This window comes from Stegastes partitus, unplaced genomic scaffold (genome assembly GCF_000690725.1).
Source record: "Stegastes partitus isolate 25-593 unplaced genomic scaffold, Stegastes_partitus-1.0.2 Scaffold218, whole genome shotgun sequence".
Classification (NCBI taxonomy): Eukaryota; Metazoa; Chordata; class Actinopteri; family Pomacentridae; genus Stegastes; species Stegastes partitus.
Genome location: NW_007577949.1, coordinates 531,261 through 554,591, shown reverse-complemented (window position 1 = coordinate 554,591; position 23,331 = coordinate 531,261). Strand labels below are relative to the sequence as shown.

At 40.1% G+C, this 23,331-nt stretch overlaps 1 protein-coding gene across 5 annotated transcripts in view; it reads right to left on the bottom strand.

Moving 5' to 3' along the window:
- Positions 1-3,769: 3,769 nt before the first annotated feature.
- The window catches only part of mast2 (microtubule associated serine/threonine kinase 2), a 162,593-nt gene continuing 143,031 nt past the window's right edge, over positions 3,770-23,331 (bottom strand). For all 5 annotated transcript variants that reach the window (XM_008280999.1, XM_008281001.1, XM_008281000.1 and 2 more), the window contains 20 exons: positions 22,310-22,442; positions 22,127-22,194; positions 21,802-21,905; positions 21,442-21,650; positions 21,227-21,365; positions 20,795-20,927; positions 20,411-20,576; positions 18,389-18,490; positions 17,582-17,704; positions 17,381-17,490; positions 16,928-17,082; positions 16,621-16,754; positions 15,844-16,017; positions 13,508-13,756; positions 13,053-13,279; positions 12,504-12,626; positions 11,625-11,761; positions 11,355-11,542; positions 10,635-11,188; positions 3,770-10,029 (listed from right to left, as the gene is read on the bottom strand). In XM_008280999.1, coding sequence (XP_008279221.1) covers positions 8,482-10,029; positions 10,635-11,188; positions 11,355-11,542; positions 11,625-11,761; positions 12,504-12,626; positions 13,053-13,279; positions 13,508-13,756; positions 15,844-16,017; positions 16,621-16,754; positions 16,928-17,082; positions 17,381-17,490; positions 17,582-17,704; positions 18,389-18,490; positions 20,411-20,576; positions 20,795-20,927; positions 21,227-21,365; positions 21,442-21,650; positions 21,802-21,905; positions 22,127-22,194; positions 22,310-22,442 — 4,776 coding nt within the window. In that variant the 3' untranslated portion in view covers positions 3,770-8,481. The remainder of the gene's footprint in view (positions 10,030-10,634; positions 11,189-11,354; positions 11,543-11,624; positions 11,762-12,503; positions 12,627-13,052; positions 13,280-13,507; positions 13,757-15,843; positions 16,018-16,620; positions 16,755-16,927; positions 17,083-17,380; positions 17,491-17,581; positions 17,705-18,388; positions 18,491-20,410; positions 20,577-20,794; positions 20,928-21,226; positions 21,366-21,441; positions 21,651-21,801; positions 21,906-22,126; positions 22,195-22,309; positions 22,443-23,331) is intronic.

Below are 23,331 nucleotides of genomic sequence, written 5' to 3'. Positions count from 1 at the left end.
AAATAGGGCAGGCCCTTGATGTCATTTCAGCTTAGCTCCACCCGACTTCATCTGAAACAAAAGTCTAATCAGCCACAATAACTCAAAACGCCTGTGAGAATGTGCAGAGCCTTTCAGAAGTAGCATGCAGTAGAATTATTCCATTCCAAGAAAAGTTCCAGGGGCCTCAATTATTAAAGCAGAGATGTAGATAGCAGTGTGTGTGTAGGACCTGTTTGTAGACACAGTGCAACAGGGATTTATTTTACCACAGGGGTATACTACAAACCAAGTTTGACGTAGCCAGGCTGCTTTCTTTGTGTAAGTCTGCTCAACGAAAACTAAAGCCCCAGTCAGAGATCACAGGTATCATGAAAGATGTTGTGTACTTTCTTTGTTAAGTCAGGCTTTCTGGCTTCAAACTCTGTGCATGTTCACATAAAAGGGGGTATTTAACATGTCATGTGAACTCTTCTTCTGCATGAATTGAAACGATCGTCTGCAGCTGCTTGAGTCAGCAGGGGGTTATAATAGACAACGATGAGGAATATAAAAGATAATGATGTTAAAAATGCCACTGTAAATGATACAATACAGGAATGCTGGTAGAAAAGTGTTACGTGCATAATATATTTATTTTACTGATTAGTGCAGCCGCTTATCTCTAACTGACAACTGCACATTAAACCTGTTAAACTTTACGTTTCATATGGTTAAACATGATGTTTAACATGATGATGATGTCAGACCTAAAGTGCATTTCGGTCTGACACTGTCCCATAATGCAGGATATCACTTTAATTTTTGGTCAAATCAAAGTAAAGTGAATGTTATTGATTGAATATTCTCTGTAATAAATACTAGTATGTAATAATCTATTTTCTAATCTGTTTTCTATCAGCTACAGCACCAGTAGTGTAAATGTCAGGTTCCCATGCCAATGCGATGTATAGTGATGATATTAGTAACATACAGCTCAGCATGTTTACAGATAAAACATATTCCCTTGGCTGACAATCTGTATTGCTCGTAAAGAATCGGCAGGAAACTAGTTGATTAAAGGGAGACGCTTCTTCTAGATTCTGAAACTCTGAACATAACCTGCTCCTGACCAGATTAGCTCCACAGCATCGGGTACCATGAAGATCTAGCAGTTAAAAACAGAACCACCTTCGTGACACTGAAAAATCTGACTTGAGGCTCAACATACCTGTTAACCTACAAATCTCACTTCGTAGTATACAGCCCTCAAGTGTTTGGGAATGTTTCACAGCATGCACAGGGGCGAATGACCTGTGGACATACTAGTAAACTCATTTCAGATGTGTTCCCTAATCCTTCATTGTCACTAGTATTATTCCATTTCACATTGTATCCAAGATTTTCACACCATTGCATTTTTCATACTTTACTATTACAAATAAAACAAAAATGCACAGTTTTGGTTATATAGCGAATTATCATTTGATGGTTGACAATAGCATTAGGGTTTATGCACCTGTAATTTTGCCTGTTTAACTCCTAGGTGTCCATTAGAACTCTGTAACTCCAACTGAGTGGTTGTAAATGTAGGCATTTTTAAATAAAAGAAGTCAAATGATAAAGCAATCTCTCTCTGTACAGATGAGCACACAACTTAGGCCTAATACTGTGTGCATGGCTGATTAATCAGGCCTTGCATTCAAAATAAACACCCTTTCTGAGTTTGAGCATGATACAGGTGTGGTTATTTTTTTGTCTTTTATTGATAAAATTATTTAATGACTGTTTACATCCATCCATTATCTATAAACCACTTAATCCTCTCTAGGGTCAGTGCATTGGGGTAAATGACCTGTGTCTAGGCTCCAGGGTGGAAGCTGGAGAACCCGGTAAGAACCCACGCTGCACAAGGAGAACATCCTAACCGCTACGCAAACTGAATATTTTCTAGCTGTTAGGCGATAGAACTGTTTACATGTAAATAATGACATGTTTTCTTTGATTTGCATATGGTTTTTACAGCTTACATACATACATAGTTCTGGTTGGTGGCTCTGGTATTCTCTATTCTACTAACTAAACCATGAAAACTAACTCCTACTTAGACTCCTCAGATTTTGTACACTTAATGTCAGGCATTCACAAGTTGAAGGTAACATTTGCAACTGATATCTCTTTTCTTGTTCGGCTGATGGCACATGCTCCAGCCCAAAGGAAGTCAGTATGCTTGGGTGTTGTTTCCTTCACATTTCCTTGTCTACCGTTATTCTTTTCTTGCTCCTTCCTTCTCTCTCTTTCTTTCCGACAGCCTGGAATGAAGTTGCCCGCTCATGTAGAGCCGTGTCAGATTGAGACGAAGCTGGCAATTCATCACCCTGCGCTGCCTGCCTGTCACTGCTTCTCCACACTTTTTCTTGTGTGTGCATGTGCATAGGACTTGTATACCTTCATCCCCTCAGGACCTCCAGTAAAGACTGAAAAAGGCCATTCGCTCGCCTCCTTTGTTCTGACAGCTCCCTATGGATGCCTGGATGGATGGTAGCAGCGGAAGGAAGTGAGAGTGGCAAAGAGGTTGAATGAAGTAGTAGCTGGTGTTTAATTCAGACAAGTGCAACCCCTGACCCGAGCGGTCCATTGGCTAAAGGGAGATGTCCTTTAGTAAGAGGCTGCTCTAGCGCTGAGGAACGCTAATGGAGCTCCATTTTACTGCTGTTTCTTCCGCAATATGTGGTGGCCCTGAGGCACTGCACAGATTAGCCATTACACTCCGTGAATGCATGGCAAGGCTGGCTCTGCTGTCTCCTAAGACCATTAGGGTACCTGAAATCTCCCACAGAGACGCAGGGAGACAGGGCACCGAAAGTGAGCAGTTCATCAGCCCATTTGAAGCCCCATTAGGGCGCTCAGTGCTGCCAAATTACAACTTAGCTGACTGGATGTTGCTGCTTTACTGACAATATGCAGAACTGTGGGAAAAACTATTTAACAGATAACTAGCTACCACTTTCCTGCTCACCCTCAGTCTTCAGAAGTACACCAAGATGTCTATTGCTAGACATGAACTAGGAAAGAGAGGGGAAGGTACAATTTAACATCACATTTTTGAAATAAGGAGAAAGCTACTATTCCCTTCTGAGAGCAAAAAAGTTACATAACACTGTTTTTCGTCTAAAACGGAACCCTAGGATCCTTAGTGCTGGTTTAGCCAAGTTGTATTAAAACATATTTTCTCAGGCCTATCACTGGTCTATCCATGCAGATATTTGTCCAGGTTTTAAGACAGCTGTCACAGTACAGAAGATGAGAATGGAGTTTTATTTGCCTTGGAATGAGGCCTGAAAAATTCATTCAGAGTGCAAAAGATGACTACATCTGAAACTGAACCACGGCAAATAAACTAAACTCAACCAGAAGCTTCACGTGGCACCAGATCTTTATTCAAAGACATGCCACTGTAAAATTTTAATAACCAGTAATTAAAGGGCTTACCTCAGTGTGCACTAATAGACGAGGACATCAAACAATAAGGCAATCAGGATCCTGGAGGAAGATGACCAAACAGAAGTTTATTAGCATTAGAAGTAATTAGCTTGTGTGTCATGCTGCCTTATTACCACAAGATACAATCTTTTTTTTTGGTAGTGTAGCTGCTCCCAGCATCCTGAGACAGTTATCCTTTATTGTTTCTGACTTCATAGGGGTTCTGTGGCAGTAATCTCTCTCTAAAAATGTTGCCTTAATGGAAAAAGCATGATGCACCACCTAAAGGGTGATGATAACACAAAGTGAAAGAAGAAACACAATCATAGACAATCATAAAAAAAGCTTTATTATTGTTATAAAGTAAAATTGACAACAACATGCATTTACCACAATAAAAAATAAAAAGATATTGCACTAGTATTTCTCTAGCAATGATTTTTTTTCTTCCTTTCTTAAAACCTTTGTCAAGCTTTTGCGCTGCACAGATGAATTGTCTTTGTCATCTTCATCACAAGCACACAACACACACAGTTTGGGAATACTGCTCTTGACTGTAAAAGTCAAGTTAAAGTCCTTTTTTCTGCTCATCAGAGCTGCAACAGCCCCCTAACATACTGGTACACGTTTAACAAACTGCACATTGAAACATCATGGAATCTTTTGAATGGTGGTTCAGAAGAGGTATGTCTGGTGTTTCAGTGGTGATAAAGCTTCAATTCGTACCAAGTCTTGTTTGTATATTTGTACCTCACAGACAGAGCTGCTTCCTCACAGTGCTCAGAGTGAGATATATGCGAGCGTATTAGTGGCAAAATCACAGCTGACATGTAAATCAGTCATGGCATCAAATATGGGACAGATAAGCACAATACGAGTTTTAAGATGACTGCCTGATACTGAGCAAAACATGCCAATATGTTTAGTGAACTGGGGGAGATGAATCAATAACAAAACTGCTGCAGAAGAATAGTAAAAAAGATGAGTAGTAATAAATCATAGTGAGTGAAAGGACATATTTGTTGGCACAGAGAAAGTCTTGAACGTAAAATGTTGATTTTGTGGAAGCTGGAAATCTTCACACCAACATGAAGTGGTTACTGTCAGCTATGCAAGATTACTTATGACAAAACCAACTACAGAATCAAATTTAAGCCGTCAAGCTAAAACAACTTCTAAGAGCAGAGACAGATTATTACCTACATAATAAGTTGTTGAAAAAAACTTCACCTATCCTTAGGGGAAAACTTGCTTTTATTTTTTCTGAAGCTAGCTTTTAGCTGGAGAGCTTAAAGTACACTGATCCATGCATGGATGTTAGGATACAGCTGTGGACTTTTTAAAATAAGGTTGAATTTTTTCAAATTTTCATTTTGACCAGATTTATGATGTTGTTTACTTTTTATTTAATCAGACTGTTTTGATATAACTTTTTTTTATTTTTTTTGTACTATTTTGGGAAAAATTTATTTATGAATGCCTATCATTGAATGTCTTTGCTGAATGAAAATATAGGTTTTGGGGAAAAGTAATATATTGAAAAATATATTTCAGTACAAATATAGCAACTCTCCCCAACTGGAAAAACTAATCACAAGCTTGAACTTGTAGGACTCATTCTATATCTACTGAAAAAAATCCATGCCAATGTTCTCAAATTCTGATTCTGAAACTGATAACTGGTCCAATTACACTTCTTTTTTGTCTCTCAGTAGCTTATCAAACTTCTGTAGCGGCAGGTCTGATTCATGGCCCTCGGTCACAGAGCAGCATAATGGGCAAATACAGCATGGAGGTCAAACACACTGCCAACAAAAAGTAACTGCTGAGCTGCTCATGCCAGGACAGGGCAGGAGAGAGGAGCCTGAGGGATGCTCAAAGTGTCTGTGTTGGCTAACCTGATCCTGTGTGTGTGTCAGAGCTTCAGATCAATCACTCCACCATAGAAACTAACAATTGCTTTACTCTCTAGTGTATGGCTGAACCATCATCTTTACACACACAAGAAGGTGTGTGCGTGTGTTTATACTGCCAGAAGACATGGTGAAATTGGCACTGTTACATTAGATGGCACAAATATTGATGTGTGTGTGTGTGTGTGTGTGTGTGTGTGTGTGAAGCAGCTGTCTGTATAGAACTGATAGGACAACCAGCTGAGAGCAGGTGGGCTGGATTTAACATCATTACACAAAAACATTACATATTAAAATCCCAGCTGAAGTCAAATAATAGTAAAAACTTGAGCAGTGTGAGGAGACAAAAGTTCAGACCTCCTACTAATATTCATGATATTTACTGGAAAACTACTGAGCAAGAACTACATTTCAGGATTTACTGAGCCTGATGTACTTAATTATGAATCAAGTAGTCAGCTGAGAGCCCACAGACACAAATTAAGCAAATAAAATAGTTTTTAGTAAAGTCAAACAACATTTCTATGAATTTTAAAGACACTGATATGGATATTTGATTAGATTAGTATATATTGGCCTATATTTTTTCTTTTCTTCTTCTTTTTCTTTTTTTAAATATAAATACTGAATTTTGACAAGGATGCCTAAAAACTATGTACTGGAGACATTTAAATCATATTTTGGTTATTTCTATATCGACATTTCTTGTACGTTACAGGCCCACATGTGCTGCGATATATAGTAAGCTGTCAATAATATTGTCCTACTCTCGTTTTAAGCAATAAATCCTGCATTAATGTGCCACTGGACTTGAGCACTTCAAATATTTGACACGAAACACCCATATTATGTGTAAGTCTTTGTTTTGTTTTGTTTTTTCTTTTTCTCCCGGCTTAGGTCTTTTAAATTGATGAAAAACTGGATGAAGCTTACTGAAGGTTAACTTCTATAGCTAGACATCAGAGCATACTTTGCAAGCGAAAAAAACACTAAACTCTTCAAAACTAAAAGCAGAAAAGCCTGAAGAAAGAGAAAAAAAGACAACATTTTGCTAGTTTTCAGCCTTAAAAGCATTTGATCAAATATGAATCCAGAATAACAATTCATTGGTCTTGGGTATTTTATCAAATTAGAACCAGATCCAAACCAAAGTCACCATACTCCAGAAATATTTGCTGCCCACTAAAACCGCAAGATATAACTTTGGCCACAAATCTTTATATATGCTCACATTTCTGCCCTCACTTGCTCGAGAACTTTGTCAGTGCTAACAAATCTGTCCATGCATGCTCTAAAATCTGGCCTGCAGACTGATTTTTGTTCAACTTTGTGGAAACACAGCAAGAAATATTTCAGTGTGGGTTGGACTCTCTGTGCTTCTAGCTGATTTTGAAAGGTAACTTTTTTTCAAACACGAAACAGTCACTGTTCAAATATGTCAATCTGCTTTTCCTTTTACTGATATTTTGTGTTTTTCTCGCAACTCAGACACACGATAAATGTTCTGTAAAAAGCCTGATGCTTTACACAAACATGTAAAGAGCTCTGTCCACAAATACAAGTAGGTAGCTAGCACACACACACACTCACACACACACACACACACACACACGCGCGCATAGAGGGTATGAAGTAGATACACAAAAAACTTTAAATATTTTTCATATATACATAGATACACACACTCTCTCTTCTCACACACATGTAACTTTACAGGATTAGAGGCAAAAACACAGCAAGTTGGTCCAGATAAATAAAACTACGGCTGCCTTCAGAGGCTGGAGCTACAAATAAAAAGGTGGTGGCCTAGCAGAACAGTGTTTTCAAAACAACCACTCAGTTTTGAAGCTTTTTCTGCATTTAGGACTGTGTCAATAAAATCCAGTTCAATCCACACCCTTTTTCATCTTTTTGTATCCTTCATTGCACATGGTACTAATACGCTGATGAAGGGTGTCACAAGGTAAAGAACTAAAAGACATCCAAGGAACTATGCTGCACCAGTAGTCTGCAGCAAATCATTTTTACTGAATGTATTTAGGTCTATTTCCAACATACAATAAAAGTAATAACCAAGGACTGATACAATCTGTTGCTGTAGTTTTGCCAGTGACAAAAACGGAGAGATCCATGTTTCAACAAAATTTGTTAGCATTTGAGCTAACACATGTTTGTTTGTTGCCAATCAGGATCCAAAAATAGAAACAGCAATTGGAAATTGGTGAGAGTGATGTAACACTGTACCTTACAATCACATGATAGAATTGATAGTCTGAAACACTGGGAACAAAAATTGTTTTATCTAAAAAAAGAAGCATGTTGTCCTTTGCAAACTGTCCAGCATGTACACAATTTGATGTGCAATAAACTGAAAGATATTCAGGGTATTAGTATATAAATTGCCACCAGGGATCAAACCAAGAGAAGAATTTAATTTGGCCTTGTTAGCTGTGTGCTCGGTGTACACTGATGATACAGATTTATTCCTAATAAAAACACTGTAATGCATTTACACAGATTGCTAACCATATGATACACTTTATTGCTGAGATACAATATTCTTCCAGTCATGGCTGAGTAGACATGTTGTTAAAGGAGGGGTGGGAGGAAGAAGAGAAGGGATAAGGAAAAAGAGGAGTGCGTTCAGCAGGAGATATCCTGAACTTGTAAAAGAACATGCATGTATGAATTCTGGACATCGAGGTGAAAAATAATGAGACAGCACAATCAGACCATGAGTGAGAAAGGTTTGTGTAAGGGTAATGTTTCTACTTTTATAGTGTGTGTGTGGAACAATGAAGTCTTTATATTTCTTTCCCCTTACATATTTGAAAACTCCTTGTGGCATTTCATCTAAAAGCAGGAACCAAAGTCAGGACACCAAATTAACTTAAAGAACATAAAGAGCACAGAAAAACTGGAATAGAACTAGGACTACTGCATCTGTCTCAGCTTTTGTGAACTCTCTTTCAACACCGTTTTTTTTGCTTTGAAATTCAAACTCTAAACAGTGTGAAATCACTAATATGTTTTCTTCTAAACATGCAGTTTTTGTGACTTTTAAAATCTCAAGCAAGCACTGAGTGGTGTGACCTGTACATTTTATTCTGTACTTTCTGTTTTGATGCTACGTCTTTTTGCTGGTGGCTTTGTCTTGTTGCAACGAAGAGGACATGGCACTGGCTGTAGCAGTGGTGGCAGTTGGGGTTTTGGACCTCTGGCACTGTGGCTCAGATGCTGCAGAAGTGGTGGGGGGTGAGCTGAGGGTGTGCCGAGCTTCTGCTGCACCCAGTCGTTCAAATGCACTGGCAGCAATATCTCGGGCTGCAGACCCTGTTGTGGGCCTTTCTGGGACATCCTTGCAGGATGGTGGTGGTGGGGCTGCACAGTCTTTCTGGGTGGAGGTTTTGGCCAGTCTCTGTGAGGTGGCTGGCAAAGCAACGCACTTTGTTTTCTGCCTCGTTGGGGAAAGGGTTGCAACCTGTTTAGAGGGAAAGGAGAGGGGCTCAGAAAGTGAGACTTCTGAGGTGCTATTTCTAGATAGTTTCTGGTCCTGTGTGCCCTTCTCTGCAGCAGTACTGAGTTTGATAGGACCCAGAACACTCTTAGTTACTGTTGCAAGCTGGGACACCACTTTTTCTATCCCTCTCTCGGGAGGTGGAAGTGAGGAGCTTGAACTTAAGCTGGAGCTCGAAGTGGCTGAAGACGAAGCACTAAGACTTGCAGCAGCCACGGCTGCACATAGTCGCCGGTTGTCAGCCTCCTTCTTTTCCTTGGGGATGCCTGGAGAGGAACAGGAGGTGCGGGGAATCTCTTGGCTGTCAGTGGTTCGACAGTCTGGAGTGCTTGTGGTGGTCCGAGAGTCTGTGGCATTTGTAGTGGTTCTGCAGTCGGGAGTGTTTATACTCACTGTAGAGGGGGCAGTGGTTTTAGGGCTGTCCAGGCTTTGTTCCCCTGCTCTGGACTCCAGTGATGCAGTCTTTCTCTCAATACTCTTTGAGTCTTGTGGAGGAGTTGGCTTGAGAAAACTGTCCTTGCTGACTGAGATGAATGCACTGCCTGGAGTGGAGAAAGGAAGGGGACCCCAAGTGGGTTTTGCAGTACCAGTCAGCTCTAGAACCTTCCCCTCTTGTCTTAGAACTTCTGTGGATGAGGTCGGGTCTCCAGCAGAGGAGGTGTTCTGACTGGACTTACTTTCTGCAACGGAGGGTAGTGTGTGTGAGGGAGTGGGCCTGCCTAACTGTGAGGGCCCTGTGTGACTGAATGTGGCGTGGGTGGTGTAGGGAGAGATGCATAGGGACGGCAGCGTGCCTCCGGGCCCTGTTCTCACAGTGGTGGGCCTCAGCAAGGGAGGAGGGGTGAAGGTTGTCCCCCGGCGTCCGTCCTGGCTGTCCTCTGAGCCCTCATCTGTCTCGTCCTCAGATGAATCTACCTCATGGATGGCATCTTGCTTCTGCAGTGACTCCCTCCTCTCGGCTCTGTCCTGGCGAATGGCTGACAGTTTGTCCTTCAGCTTGTTCTTCCCGGTAGCCAGACCCAGTGAGCTGGACACTGCACTGAGGGCACCATCCCCTTCCTGACGTCCTAACTTCCTGGATGAGGAGGAGTGAGTCTGCAGGCTTCCTTTCTCTATGCTACGTCCTGCTGAGCACAAGAGACCCTCGCTAGCTGACTCCTAAAGGTTATGGAAGACACAGAAGGGCCTTGTCAAAACATACAAATGATACACAAATCCCTCAATTTGCACATTGAAGTGAGCTGGTACACACGCTGTGGATAAGGTGGCTTTCATACTGACATCTGCTATCTGGCAAAACAACAAATGAGTTATTGTTGTTTTTCTTTTGCTGGTTCTTGAAAACTCACAAATGAATCCAAACTCAGTAGAACTACAGTATTCCATTGCCAGTTTAAGAATTTATTTTATCTTAGCTTTTCAACTGTTGTGGTTAGGAAAGAACCAGTCCAACAACCATGCCTTAAGAATTTTCTTTGTCATTCATGCAGCTTTTCATTACGTTGTGACATTTCATCTAAACAAAATTGAGCTTTGTAGGGCTCAGTCATGTAACACAATTCCATGGGAACTTATTTCTCAATCTGAGTATGTAATAGAATTCAAATAATATTTCTTTAAATTGACTGTCATTAATCAAAACTACCGTAATCACAATAAGAAATACTGTGACCATTATGCTGTCAAAACTTCAAACACTATCACAGAATTAACAAATTGTCAAATTTGGGTGATGAAGTCACTGGTGCATGATATACTTTTACCTGAAGACTCTGCAAGCTTGGCTCCCTCTGCAGAATCTCTTTCTTAAACTCTGAATGTGAGATGTCCAGACTGTGTTTCCTGCTCCCCACTGTTGCTCCCACTACCAGCTTCCTCTCCGTCACTGCTGCTGCCCCAGAGGGAGATGAAGGGGAGCTGGAGAGAGAGGCACCCAGTTTTTCGGCTGACTGCACCCGCTTGAGGAGTGGAGACCGTGGAGACTCTGCGCTCTTGGGCCTGGAGATCTGCCTCACAAGAGGAGGGGAGGAGTGAAGCTTCACAGGGAATGACTGACCCACGGCAGACTGACCCAGAGCATGGCTGGGCAGTGGTGAGGGAGAGCGCTGAGGAGAGCTGCTTTGTGGGGTGGGCGAGGGTGTGCGGGCCAGAGGGGAAAGGGGGATGTTGCCGGCAGACTTGCGTCGAGGGGAGCGATACTGGCGCTGAAGTTTTGGAGCAAGGCCGTGCAGGGAGCTGGGCCGGATGTGGCCGGAGCTCGCTGGGGAGTTAGGGACGCTGGAGCTGGGGGAGCTGCTCTGAGAAGAGTTTCCTCCAACTGTGGAGTAAAGAAGGAGAACAATGATGCAGAGGAGACATACTAAGAGAAGTCCCATTAAACACTGTCTAATTCTGATTATATCAAAAAATGGAAGTGACAGGTGACACTTTAAATCAGTGCCATCATTTTCTTTTGTATGTATGTTTCTTGTGTGTGTTCTTGCCTGAGTGGGTGGAGTCTGGGGTGGACCTGTAGCCCTGCGTTGGGCTTCGTGGTGACAAGTTGTGCGTTGGTGAGCCGGGGCCACTTTCCCCTGAGGACAGGGAGCGGTTTAAAGAGGATAAACTGCGGCTGGTGTGGAGGAGAGATGCTTGCTTGGTGATCTTCCTGAACAGAGACGTCCTCTTCTTACTGAGAAAGGAAACACACAAATAATGTGCAATAAACCTTTGCACATGTACACTTTTGCATTTATCTCTCATCTGTGTCCTACCTGTCCTGCCCCTCCTTGTTCTTGGTCTTCTTGTTGCGTCTTGCCATCTTGGATTTGTGGCTCGTCTTTCGAGCAGGGCCAATTTTGATTGATGTGTTCTCAAATGGGGTGGCAGAGATGGACACTTTGGAACCACTCTGAGTAATGACACAGTATTAGAAACATGTTGTCATCTAAATTTGAACACATTTTGTTTCTGTTATTACTTTATCACCCTTGGCAGAGGAGGCCTTTACAGGACTGTAGTTTGATTATAGACTTGTAGCATAGCTTTCATGTAGGTCAATCAAAGTATTTTTTATTTGGTTTAACCTTTACTTTTAGTCGACACAGGATCATCATCTGGCTCTTGTGAGGCAGCTGGCTTCTATCTTGTCAGACTTCAAGCTTTGCACTTGTGGCCCAATTACAGTGGCCTAGACTACTCAGTGTTCTATGAGGAGCTACTGGCAGCAAAATGTATGTTTAATGTGTGACGAGCAAGAAGTACATGGTCATTCAAAAACAACAATGACTAGAGTGTCTTTTAAGTGCAACTTTTTCTTGCATAAACGGCGATAACACTGGCTTCTCGCTATCTTTCAGTTTCTATGACTATAGCTTATTGTTGTGTTCGCTATTTTGGGCTCTTCTACAATGCAATATGGTTTGTTGTTCTGTTTGGCTAAATGCACCACAAAATAGACAGTAAAAGACTGATGGTTTATCTCAATTACATGTCAAGTATTTTTTGAAAGTGCCTGCCCTTTTCCAAACAGTTTTCAAGTGTGAACATCAGTGCTCTTTGTAGTGTGTGTGTTTATTCTAACCAAAGACTGTAGTCCTCTGAAAAAAATACTTTATTAAGTGCAAAAAAATGATTGTATTTAATGTTGGTACCTTCAGAATAAGCTCCACCACCTCTGTGTGAACCAGACCGTGGACTGGCTCCCCGTTGACATGGGTGATCAGGTCTCCCTCCCTTAGCCCTGCCTCGTGGGCTGGTCCCCCCACCTCCACATGCTAAGGGAAAACACAGACAGAGAGGGAGAGAAGAGAGGATCAGAGGGTAGAAAGGAAGAAAGATTCTGAGGAATGGCAATGGGAGGGAGACATGTTCAAGACTCTGGGCTGAGCCTGTTATGTTGTTATTTACTGCCACCTTCTGTCAACAACAAGTTCAAAGCAACCACAGTGATACTGTTATACAGTCGCTCTGAAATAAAAATATAACGCCGTAAGAATAGATTAATACACTTCCATTTTGATAGAATCTGTATTTTGGCAGAAGAATGTTAACTTTTTTCCCCCTACATTTATAATTTAAAATGTACTTACATACGTCAGAACCCATCTTTGTGAGTTGTAAAGCTGTATGTAAGATTGGTACCTCCACGGTTCTCATATTTTCACACAGAACACATGATCAGTAAATCTGGTGATACTCACCCAGACCATGTGATGTACAGTGTAGATATCAGAGTCTCCCATGTAGACTCGGATAGCTCTCAGTGTAAAGCCATACTTCTTTCCCGCTCTGTGAATGACAATGGCAGGTTTAACGCTGCTCACTGCTGGGGACAGGTCCCGGCTTGGAGAGGAGTCCCGAGATGATGGATTGGATGACAGTGAGTGGGGAGACATTGGGCTGGCCAGTGGAGAGGCTCCGTGGTGGTCTACAAACAGACAGAAACTGACTGATTATTATTCATTTCCCTGAAACTAACTTGGTAAATTATCTGCACTGTGCTGCAACAGTAAGGTTTTCCATAATGAATAAAACCTGTGACAAAAGTTTATGCTGTCTAAATCACGATTCTTTCTTATTGCTCAACTGAACTCTCAAACACAAAATCTTAGATTTAATATGATTTTGGTGTTTAGCAACACCTTGTCATACTGACCTGCAGGGATCATCAACGACAGCGTGGTGGCGGAGGCTGACTTGATGACCTTGTTGAGTGGCCTAGTGCTTGGAGTTGTGTGCTTGTCTGCATCTCCAGACAGCAGACGATGGCGAGCTCTACGAGCTGCCAAGTCGCTGATGGCTTTTGGAGTGGATGGAGAACTGCTATCCACTGCAGCTTTGGCACCTCCACCTACTGCACTACTACTGCCATTAGGCCGTTCACACATGTCGCTTGAGCTGCCCGCTGCATTGACAGAAGAAGATGGAGGAACAGGAGAAGGTCTGATTAAAGATTCTCTTCTTGAGTGTATGTCAACAAAAAACACAATCACATGCAACAATACACAATTTGGCTAAACACAGTTTTTGTTGTGATCAGAGCTAAATTTAATACTTTCTTATATGGTCATTTCATCTCAAATCATCAAATTTCTACAACACTTTTTGCTCGACCATTTGTTTTTTGCCTGAATTGCTTTTTTTTCCTAAATCATAAACTACAGATATTTATACAGATATTTTTTGAAATTTATGGTTGATATGTCATCAAATACTTTGCAAGATTAACAAAACAACCAAAGAAAAAAAAACTGCCCGTCATCCCACACCTTTTTTTGCACATTGAAATTGAGGCTATGCTTAAAGGACATTATCACAGGAGCGATTACATAAAACAGCCAAAAGTTTCCACTTATCATGCTGATGGTTCAAAACCTGCAATATTATTGGACAAGTAGATCTAATAGTGTCTATCATAAGTGAGTTGAAAGATGTAATAAAGTAAAGCCATCATATAAAGTTTAATCTTAAGGCACATATTACCAAAAAATTTGATAATGCAGAGCTCAACTTGCGATATTTTCCGAAGCATATGTAGCTGCATGTCACAGTATTACAAAACAAAACACACAGATGATTTTTCAATATGAAACACTTGGTCAAAAAAATGTATAAATGGATATAAATGCTATTTTCATGAAATTTTCATAACTGATTAAACAGGTATGACATGTTGTCTTGCAAAAATAAAAATATTGGTAGATAGAACCAGCTAAGTAAAACAGAGTTCTGGAGTTTCAAAGTGGTTCCCCAAGTATAAGTAAATCTTTATTTATAGTCACTGCTTATGAGTATATGTTCAAGCATGTCTTCCAGTAAACATATGAATTCAGTCAGTATATTAGGACAAGACAACAGTTTACTCTTTATTCAGTCTACAAAGTGGGGTCTGAAAATAAAACATGCCTATATATAAATACTATATATAATTTCAGAGTTATAATTGGAGAACCACTTTGAAACTGCAGAACCCTGTTAGAGTTAGACTGTCGAACAATACTTTTGTTTTTGTGGTCCAACTTTTTTTTTTGACCAAGTGTTTCATACTAAAGAGTACTCATTATTTGTTTTTGTTATTGTGACATGCAGTTACATATGGTTATGCAAATATCACTAGTTGTCTTCTGCATTGTCAACATTCTTTTTGTTTACGTGTGTTCAAAAAAGGACTTTTCATTCTGCTTCACTAGTTTTTCAACTCAACCATAATCAGAGACTATTTGATCTACTTGTCTAATATTACACATTTTAAATCAACGACATTAGACAACATTGCAAATATTAGGCTTTTGTCTTTAGTAGTTTATGAGATTTTGTACTGAAAATTGGTCACCAGGCAGTTTTAAAAATAAAAATGTTACCTTTGAAAGTATTTGATATGTCTATCGAAAATTTACAGATACCATTATAAATATCCATAGTTTATGATAACAAAGTTTCAAGCAAATTAGAGATGGTTGAGCAGAAGACCCTTGATGATTAGAGACGGAAGGAACCAACATGTTTTTCAATCCAATTATTAAAGAAATTTAAGAAAGTTTCTGGACAGATCATATACAAGTTTTTCAATCTACAAGAAAGGCAGTTGTGGTTTTGTTGTTGTTTTTTTTTTTTTGGTCTTTTCCCAACTGGTAAGAGAAGCAGCAAAGTTTTAAAGTAAGAATTTAGTGATCACTGTAATACACATGTTCACATTGAAATTTGGATAAATATTTATTGACTTTTATAAAAAATTCACATTCGATAATTTTAAAGGCCTACAATCTGGAGATACTCTAAACCGCATCTACGGTTTTCCATAAAAGTTGCTGCTATAAGCAGTAAAACATTTTTTGAAATACTTTTCAAGCAATCCTATTAATCCCTCTAGACATAACAAACCAGATTAGTTTTAAAGCTTCGTCAGCTCACTGATCTGGAAGTAGAACTTTTGTCTTGTTCATTATATCCTCTTATGTCTCTACAATGTGTACACTTTGCATTTCTACTTACACGTGAGCTTGGCCTTGCTCAGCTGGCTTGAGGTGGAGCTTGTTGTGGCAGGACACTCATCCAGCTTCAGCTCCCTCTCCACTGGGAGCTCTGGGATGGCGAGGGGGATATCCTCACTCCGTGGGCCCCTCACTGCACTAGGACCCAGCAGGTTTGGACTATTGCGACTGCCAGCTACACAGTGGAGAACAAGAACACTGACTTGAAATTTGTATCACTGGTCATTTTACTCTTTTGTTTTTTCTTTCCATTTCAACTTTATATTTCTCTTGGTGTGATTTGATGGCTAAACTTTTGCTAGGCTGCCATAATTTTCATGTCATGTTCGACCTCCATTCGACAGGCTACTTCAATGATTTAACATCTTTAGATTTTGCAAGTATTAGTCATAAGTTACATTATTTCTCCAAAAGTGTTCAAAGTGATGTTTAGGGTTAAAATAACCGACATTAATTTTGCCATCTGGTACCCATGTATTTCTCAGAAACCTTCATCTGGAAACTGTACACATTTTGTTTTTGTGTGTGTGGGTAAAAGACCTTTAATAACCAAGCACAACTTTATTCTCAGGGAACCAACAATTTGTAGTAAAACAGCAGCTTTTGTGAGACCAGTGTGTAATAATAAAGACTATTGTACATTTTTTTCATAATTTCTTTCTGCAACAAACTTAACAACTTTTCTCTTTTTCTCTCTCCTCTGTTTCTGAACTAAGCTGATGAACAGTTTCCTCCTGGCAGGTAGTTAACACAGACTATTAAAAAATCCTGCTTATACCTTCTTCCTCTGAGGAGATAGCAAAGCGTGGCATCTCAATGATGGCAGAGCAGCAGCGTCTCCTGACTGTCAGAGGTGGGCTTGAGTCACTTTCTGTGTGTGAAGACTCAGAGACTGACAGACGCTTTCTCAGTCTGGAGAAGAAAAAGACAGGAAAGATCAAACACCTGTACAACTACAAATCAAAGACTGAAGTTTACACTTTAGAACTGTTTTCTACAATTAAAAAATAAATTACTTAAGAAACAAAAAATAACAGTCAATGAGCACCTGAGTCTGTTGTGTTGTTTGAAGGTAAATAACTCACATTTCCGGAGATCCCACCAGCCAGGATCGATCTCTGGACTTTAGGCCACTCAGGCTGTCGATGCGATCTCCTCCCTCTTCACTGAGACTGCGTTTTGTGGGAGGAGGAGTCCTTTTCTCCTCATGCAGAGTCAAACGCTCCATACTGCTGTACACCTACACAAAACACATTGTACATCACTCTTAGAGCACAGACCCTCAGCTTTTTCTGACTTTATAAAGACTGCACTAAATCAATAAAGCAAATGAATCAACAGTAAAAATTCAGTTTTATTTGACAGGAAAAACATTTTAGAGACTGTAAAAAATAAAAATAATTTATAGATATCCATCTATTTAGCTATAAGCCTTCAAAAACTGACCCCACATGTCTGGGAAGCGGCTTGATTTATTTTGTCAAACAATGTGTTGTTAATTTGATTGTAAGAGATATGTGGATGTGTTGGGTGTATACCTTGCTAAAGCGAGGTGAGCAAGAGGAGAACTGTCGTATCTCTACATGTTCGTCGTCGTTAGTGTCATCGTCTTCCTCTGAATCCACATGGTGGTATCGATCAGAACGAGCTGAGACAGACACAGCGATTAGGTCATGTTGATTATAGTGTGAGTGTATGGCTTTCAGCTGAGAGGTGCTGCAAAGCAGCGAGAGACATACTGTCAAAATAACTTGTGTCATCCTCGGACTCCAGCTGGGGAATAAATTCAGCTTTCTGCCTCAGGAGGCTGTTCCAGTCCAGCTCTGTGAAGAAAGGGTGCTGCTTCACCTCAAAGGCACTTCCTGGGGAGATGAAGGAGGAAGGAAAATGCAAAGATGGTAGAGAAGGGTGGGTAGGTGGGAAGGAAAGAAGAGAAACAGAAGGACAAAGGTATCAGCATTGGTGGAAAGTGATTGCACTTTAATTTTGAACCTGCGTGTGGATAACAAAAGGAAGTCAGAAGGCAGCAGTACAGTACAGTGCAAGCCAAATGCCAGTGCTTTTTTACATTTACTATTCAGGGATGTGGTGTGTTTTGTCCAGTCTTGCAAAGCTGCTTTCCCAAACACGCAACTGCCTGTGGTGGGTGCGTACACAGATGTTACCCACAATTTGTGCCATCAGGAGAATGTCTGAAGTGTGGAACCATCCGAAGGTTTCATGAGCACAACGACGAGGCCCAAAAAATGTCAACAAAGTTAAATAAATGGGTTGTGTTGGATGACCACGCCATGTCTGTGGTCATAAATGTTGCTTTTAGCTGTCTTTTCACATTTTGGAGCACCGGTATAAACTGTCAAACATACAGTCCCATCTAATTTAGAGTAGTTACAATAACCAGATTTTGCACGGGGCAGCTGTATCATTGAGAAAAAAATGTAATAAAAAACTGACTTGGCATTGGTAGATACACTCGATTAGGATATTCCTATTTTTCAGTAATATTCTTCAAACCCCTTTTCATCAAGAATGATGAAGTAGTTTACCTGTGCCCAGTCTCTCTAGAGGATTTTGTCTCAGCAGCTTGGAGATGAGGTCTTGAGCTTCCTGAGGCAGAGCTTCATCCTCCTCTGGCCAGATGATCTCATCTAACAAAATACAGCACATTAGAAACAAATAGAAAAAAGTAAATATGTAAGCCTCTGCGGTCCTACATAATAAAAAGTGTTTCTCTCTTAACTGTTCACACCACAACAAACATCTGTCATGTTCTCCTTTTTCCCAGACTAACATAAACCAACAGTTAAAAAAGTAATACTTGGTAGCAGAGGTGCAAATTACTATCATCATTATTATTATTACTATGAGAACTTTTACATTAATTCCTGTTTGTAATAGTAAGACTCTCCCTCATCAATCTGGAAGATATATCAGAATATAGAACACATTCAGGACTGCCTTCTATCACCATCCTAATTGATATGGAAAGAGACTCAGTCACAAACAAGACATACAGTCATCCACACAAGTTTGTCCTTTTATATACAGGAATTCAAAGGAGGAAAGAATGGAGAGGAGAAATTACAATGGATTTTATTCCTTGAAAGTCAAGCCTCTACTTCTCTGTTGTAGAGGAACATTTCAACCTGAACACTTCTGAGGCTTTTTTAAAGTTTGATGGTCTCTGTCAGTCTGGGAGCCCTTAGGCTCAAACATGTACAGCTTTTGAAATAATTATTAGACCACTGTGACCACTGTTTTCTATTTCTTCCTTAGCAGTTCTTGGTGGAGCCATATTGTGTTTTTTTCTCAAGGTTGTAACAAACAGCTGTGAGGGTGATTCCAAGCCAGTTAGTGATGGATCTCTTGCTGTATCCCTTATTGTCACCAAGCACCAAGATGGCTGTTTACTCATCATCTCGCATTTTTCTTCTTTTAGGTATTGTTGAGTAATAATGTAGTGTGAATTATCTATTGATTTCATACATACAGCTTAAACACAAAATATTGATAACAAAAAATGTTTTCTGTCCATCTAGTGTGAATTTTGGCTTTTTTAACGTTTCAATACATCTATTCATCATCTATACAACGCTTAATCCTCACTAGGGTCGTGGGGGGCCGGAGTCTATCCCAGCTGACTTAGGGTGAAGGCAGGGGACACCCTGGAAAAGGTCACCAGTCTATCACAGGGCTACACTTAGAGACAGACAATCAAGCACACTCACTTTCACACATACGGACAATTTAGAATCACCAATTAACCTCAGCATGTTTCTGGACTGTGGGAGGAAGCCAGGGAACCCAAGGAGAACCCACGCTGCACAGGGAGAACATGCAAACTCCACACAGAAAGATCCCGGGTGTCCTCACTGGGATGCAAACAGGCAACCTTCTTGCTGCGGACAATTGTACTAAACCACCGAGCCACCTTGCAGCCGTTTCAATACGTTATATTTTAGAAGATAATTTATTGTATGCATTCAATTATTGTAAGTTTTTTTGTTTGTTTTAGAAGGTGCTGTTATTATCTAACCACTATGATAAAATGTTAACAAATTGATCAGTGTTTATAGACTTGGTAAAGAAAACAAAAAGGTGCTCTAATAATTATTTCTAAAGCTGTCATATTCCCAGTAAAATACAGGTAGAGCAAGGCCTTTATTAAACCAAGGACTAGACCACATTCAGTTTTAAGCCTTTAATCTAAATCATAATAATACATTTCTTAGTATCCTTTTTCTATGCTGGCTTTGCCTGTGTAGGGTACTTTAAAGTTATTTAAAGTTTAAAATGCAGTTTTTGAAAATTCTGAAACTTCTAATATGTCATTCCAGGTTTTACTTTTTTTTTTTTAGCAAAATTTGATGATGTGTTATTTGCCAAATGCTGTATACGGTGTTGCAAGCTGTGTAATGTAGTAACCATTCTTTATAAGTCTCTCCAGTTGACAAACTAGTAGGCAAACTTCTCTTTAAGCTTAACTAACCGCTAACAGGCTTACTAGCTTTTGACAGTGAGGCGTTCGTTAACCACATTACAAAAGAAAAACCACAGCAGCTGCTCACCACTGATGACTTGACCGAACAGCTCCTCTGGGGTGTCTCCGAAAAAGGGAGCGCAGCCCACCAGGAACTCGTACAGGATGACTCCCATTGCCCACCAGTCCACTGGCTTCCCGTAGCCCTGACGGAGAATCACCTCTGGGGCAATGTACTCTGGAGTGCCACATACCTGCAGAAGCATTAACAGAAAAAGCCAATTTGGGACATTAGAGAAAATGGCAGCAAGAACTATAATCCACATATCCATAAAAGGGGCATCTTGAAATCTGACGGATTCTGAAAATTTTGTTAAGGAAAAGGACAGTTAGAGAAGCATATTGGAAATGAAAAACCAAATTCACCATAAACTAACATTAAATTCAAGTAGGCAAAGAAGTGAGCTTGTACCTGTTTATCCAGGAACTCCCTAGTGTCTTTTTCTATGTGTCCTTCATAGAGGTTTGTGGTCAAACTCATCAAACCAATTTTAGAGAGGCCAAAGTCAGTCAGCTTGATGTGTCCCATGGATGTGATGAGAAGACTGCAAGACAGAAAATCTGAGGTTTCATTCCAATTAATTTTAGAAGACCTTGGTTGATAACCTGTTCTCTTAGAATTTTTTTTCAACCTCTGTTACAAATAGATAATATTCACCAACATTATATATATGAGGTAAAATATATTGCGCATATGAAAACGAAACAATACAACGATGTATCCTTAAATCTCTAAAATATATAGTACAATTTATTTAAATATGTGTGAATAAAAAAATAATAGTATGCATTGAACTGGAAATAAGAGTGAAGACACAATAATGAAAATATATTTGCTTCTTACTTGTCAGGTTTGAGGTCTCTGTGTACGATGCCATAATTGTGAAGATACTCTAATGCAAGGACTGTCTCAGCAAAGTACATACGAGCCATATCGACTGGCAGGGCTCCAATATTCTTCAGCAGTGTGGCGCAGTCTCCACCTACAAAAACCACCCATTAGACAACTCAATACTTCTACCATAAGTAATAATATACTACAGCTATTAATTATCTTACCCTCCACGTACTCCATCACCATACAGAGGTGTCTCCTGGTCTCAAAGGAACAGAACATAGAGACAACAAATGGGTTTTCAGCAAATGTTAGGATGTCTCGTTCTACAAAGGCCTGCTGGATCTGGTTCCTTAGGATCAGGTTCTGCTTGTTGATCTTCTTCATGGCGAATCGCTGCCTGGTCTCCTTGTGACGTACAAGAAATACAGCACTACACAAGAAAAGAGAGAAAAGACAGATATTCCGTATATATTCTATATAGAGAGACAAGACGCACACGCACACGCACACGCACACGCACACACACACACACACACACACACAATTAGATAAGCAACGAGATAAACTGGATGCTGTTATACCCATAAGCTCCGTTACTGATGAGCTTGATGTTTTCAAAGTCCTCCTCTCGAGGGGTTTTGGTTTTACTCTGTGGTTGTACTGCTGGGACTGTAGTTCCTTGATTCTGAAAAATAAATGGCAAAAACAGGAAGTTTTTCAAATCAGCATGGGGAAGAAAAATAGAACCAAATCTAAACTGCCTTGATAAAAACAACTGTTTGACAAGGCATTTCCAATCTATTACAAAGCTCTGAAATATAAGTTTATGAGCTTCTTTTGCTGACTTTCTTATGAGATTTGTGGTGAAGAAATCTATGTTCACTTAACATTTTCTTCTTTACTCACATCAACTGAATCATCCGTTTCTGGGGTTTCTGGGTTTCCACTATCATAACTGCTCAGCTGGGTCATTTCTAAAGAGAGAGACATGAGAATCATTGACCAAAATGAAGGGCATTAGAAGATATCAAGAAAACAACAACAGTTAAGCACACAAATAAAAGAAATAGTCATTTATGGTGGTTTTACCCTCTAGAGGGTCCCTGGTGAGGCCCAGCTGGCTGATAATGTATCGGGGAATGTCCGACTTGATACCCTGACCTTCCTTTGCATGGCCCTCAGCAGCCTCCAACAAGTGGTAGAACTCCTCTGGATCAAACTCCTGCAGGAGGGAGTAACAAAGTCAATGAGGAATGGCATGAAGGAGGTGGGGAAGAGAAAGGAATGAAAAAAAAATAACACTGGGTCCAAACTAGAACAGCAATTACATGACTCAAACACAGCTTATCTTGCCATTTATTTTCAGGTCCAAAAACAGCCTGTGCAATCTCAGTTTTGTAGGTTTTTAGAACAGCTATATTATTGGCTGTTGTTTTATTTAAAAAATTAGTAAAGTTGTAGAATCACTTTTCTTTTTTGAAATGTTGCAGTGTCAAGTAGAGAAGACAGCCGGCAGCAGGTTCAATATGGTCACTGGAATTTGGAAGATTAGCTTGTTACATTTCAATTTCAGAACAGAGATCATCACATTTCAAATTAGAAACGCATAGTAAATATGTGTAAAGATTGAGCAAATCTTGATGCCACAACGTGACAGTTACTTCTCCAGGAACACTACAAAATAATGCTGCACAAAACTTACTTTAATAGGGAAAACAGAACTTCACTTGATCTCATCATTGTTTGGACTCAATTCAAATGCCAGGGCTCAGGCTTAGTCCCACATAGGATAAACAGAGTTCCCATCAACAGCTCTGCGTACCGAGCCCCAAAACAAAAACAACCTCTGTGCATCCCAATAAAACAGCATCTCCACTTCTACAGTAACAGCTGAGTTCAGCCGTAAATAGGCAGCAGTGCATTAAGAGACAGGGTTGAAGTGTTTTCTTGGATGGGGACTTCTGTGTTCTCTGACAAAACATACCACCGTGACACTCGCTCCTTGCAAATACAGATATACAGCACACATGTACACACTCCCTGCCCCCTCTTCAGTCTATGTCCTTCCATTTGTAAAAAAAATCCATCCTCTACATTGTCACAACTTCACT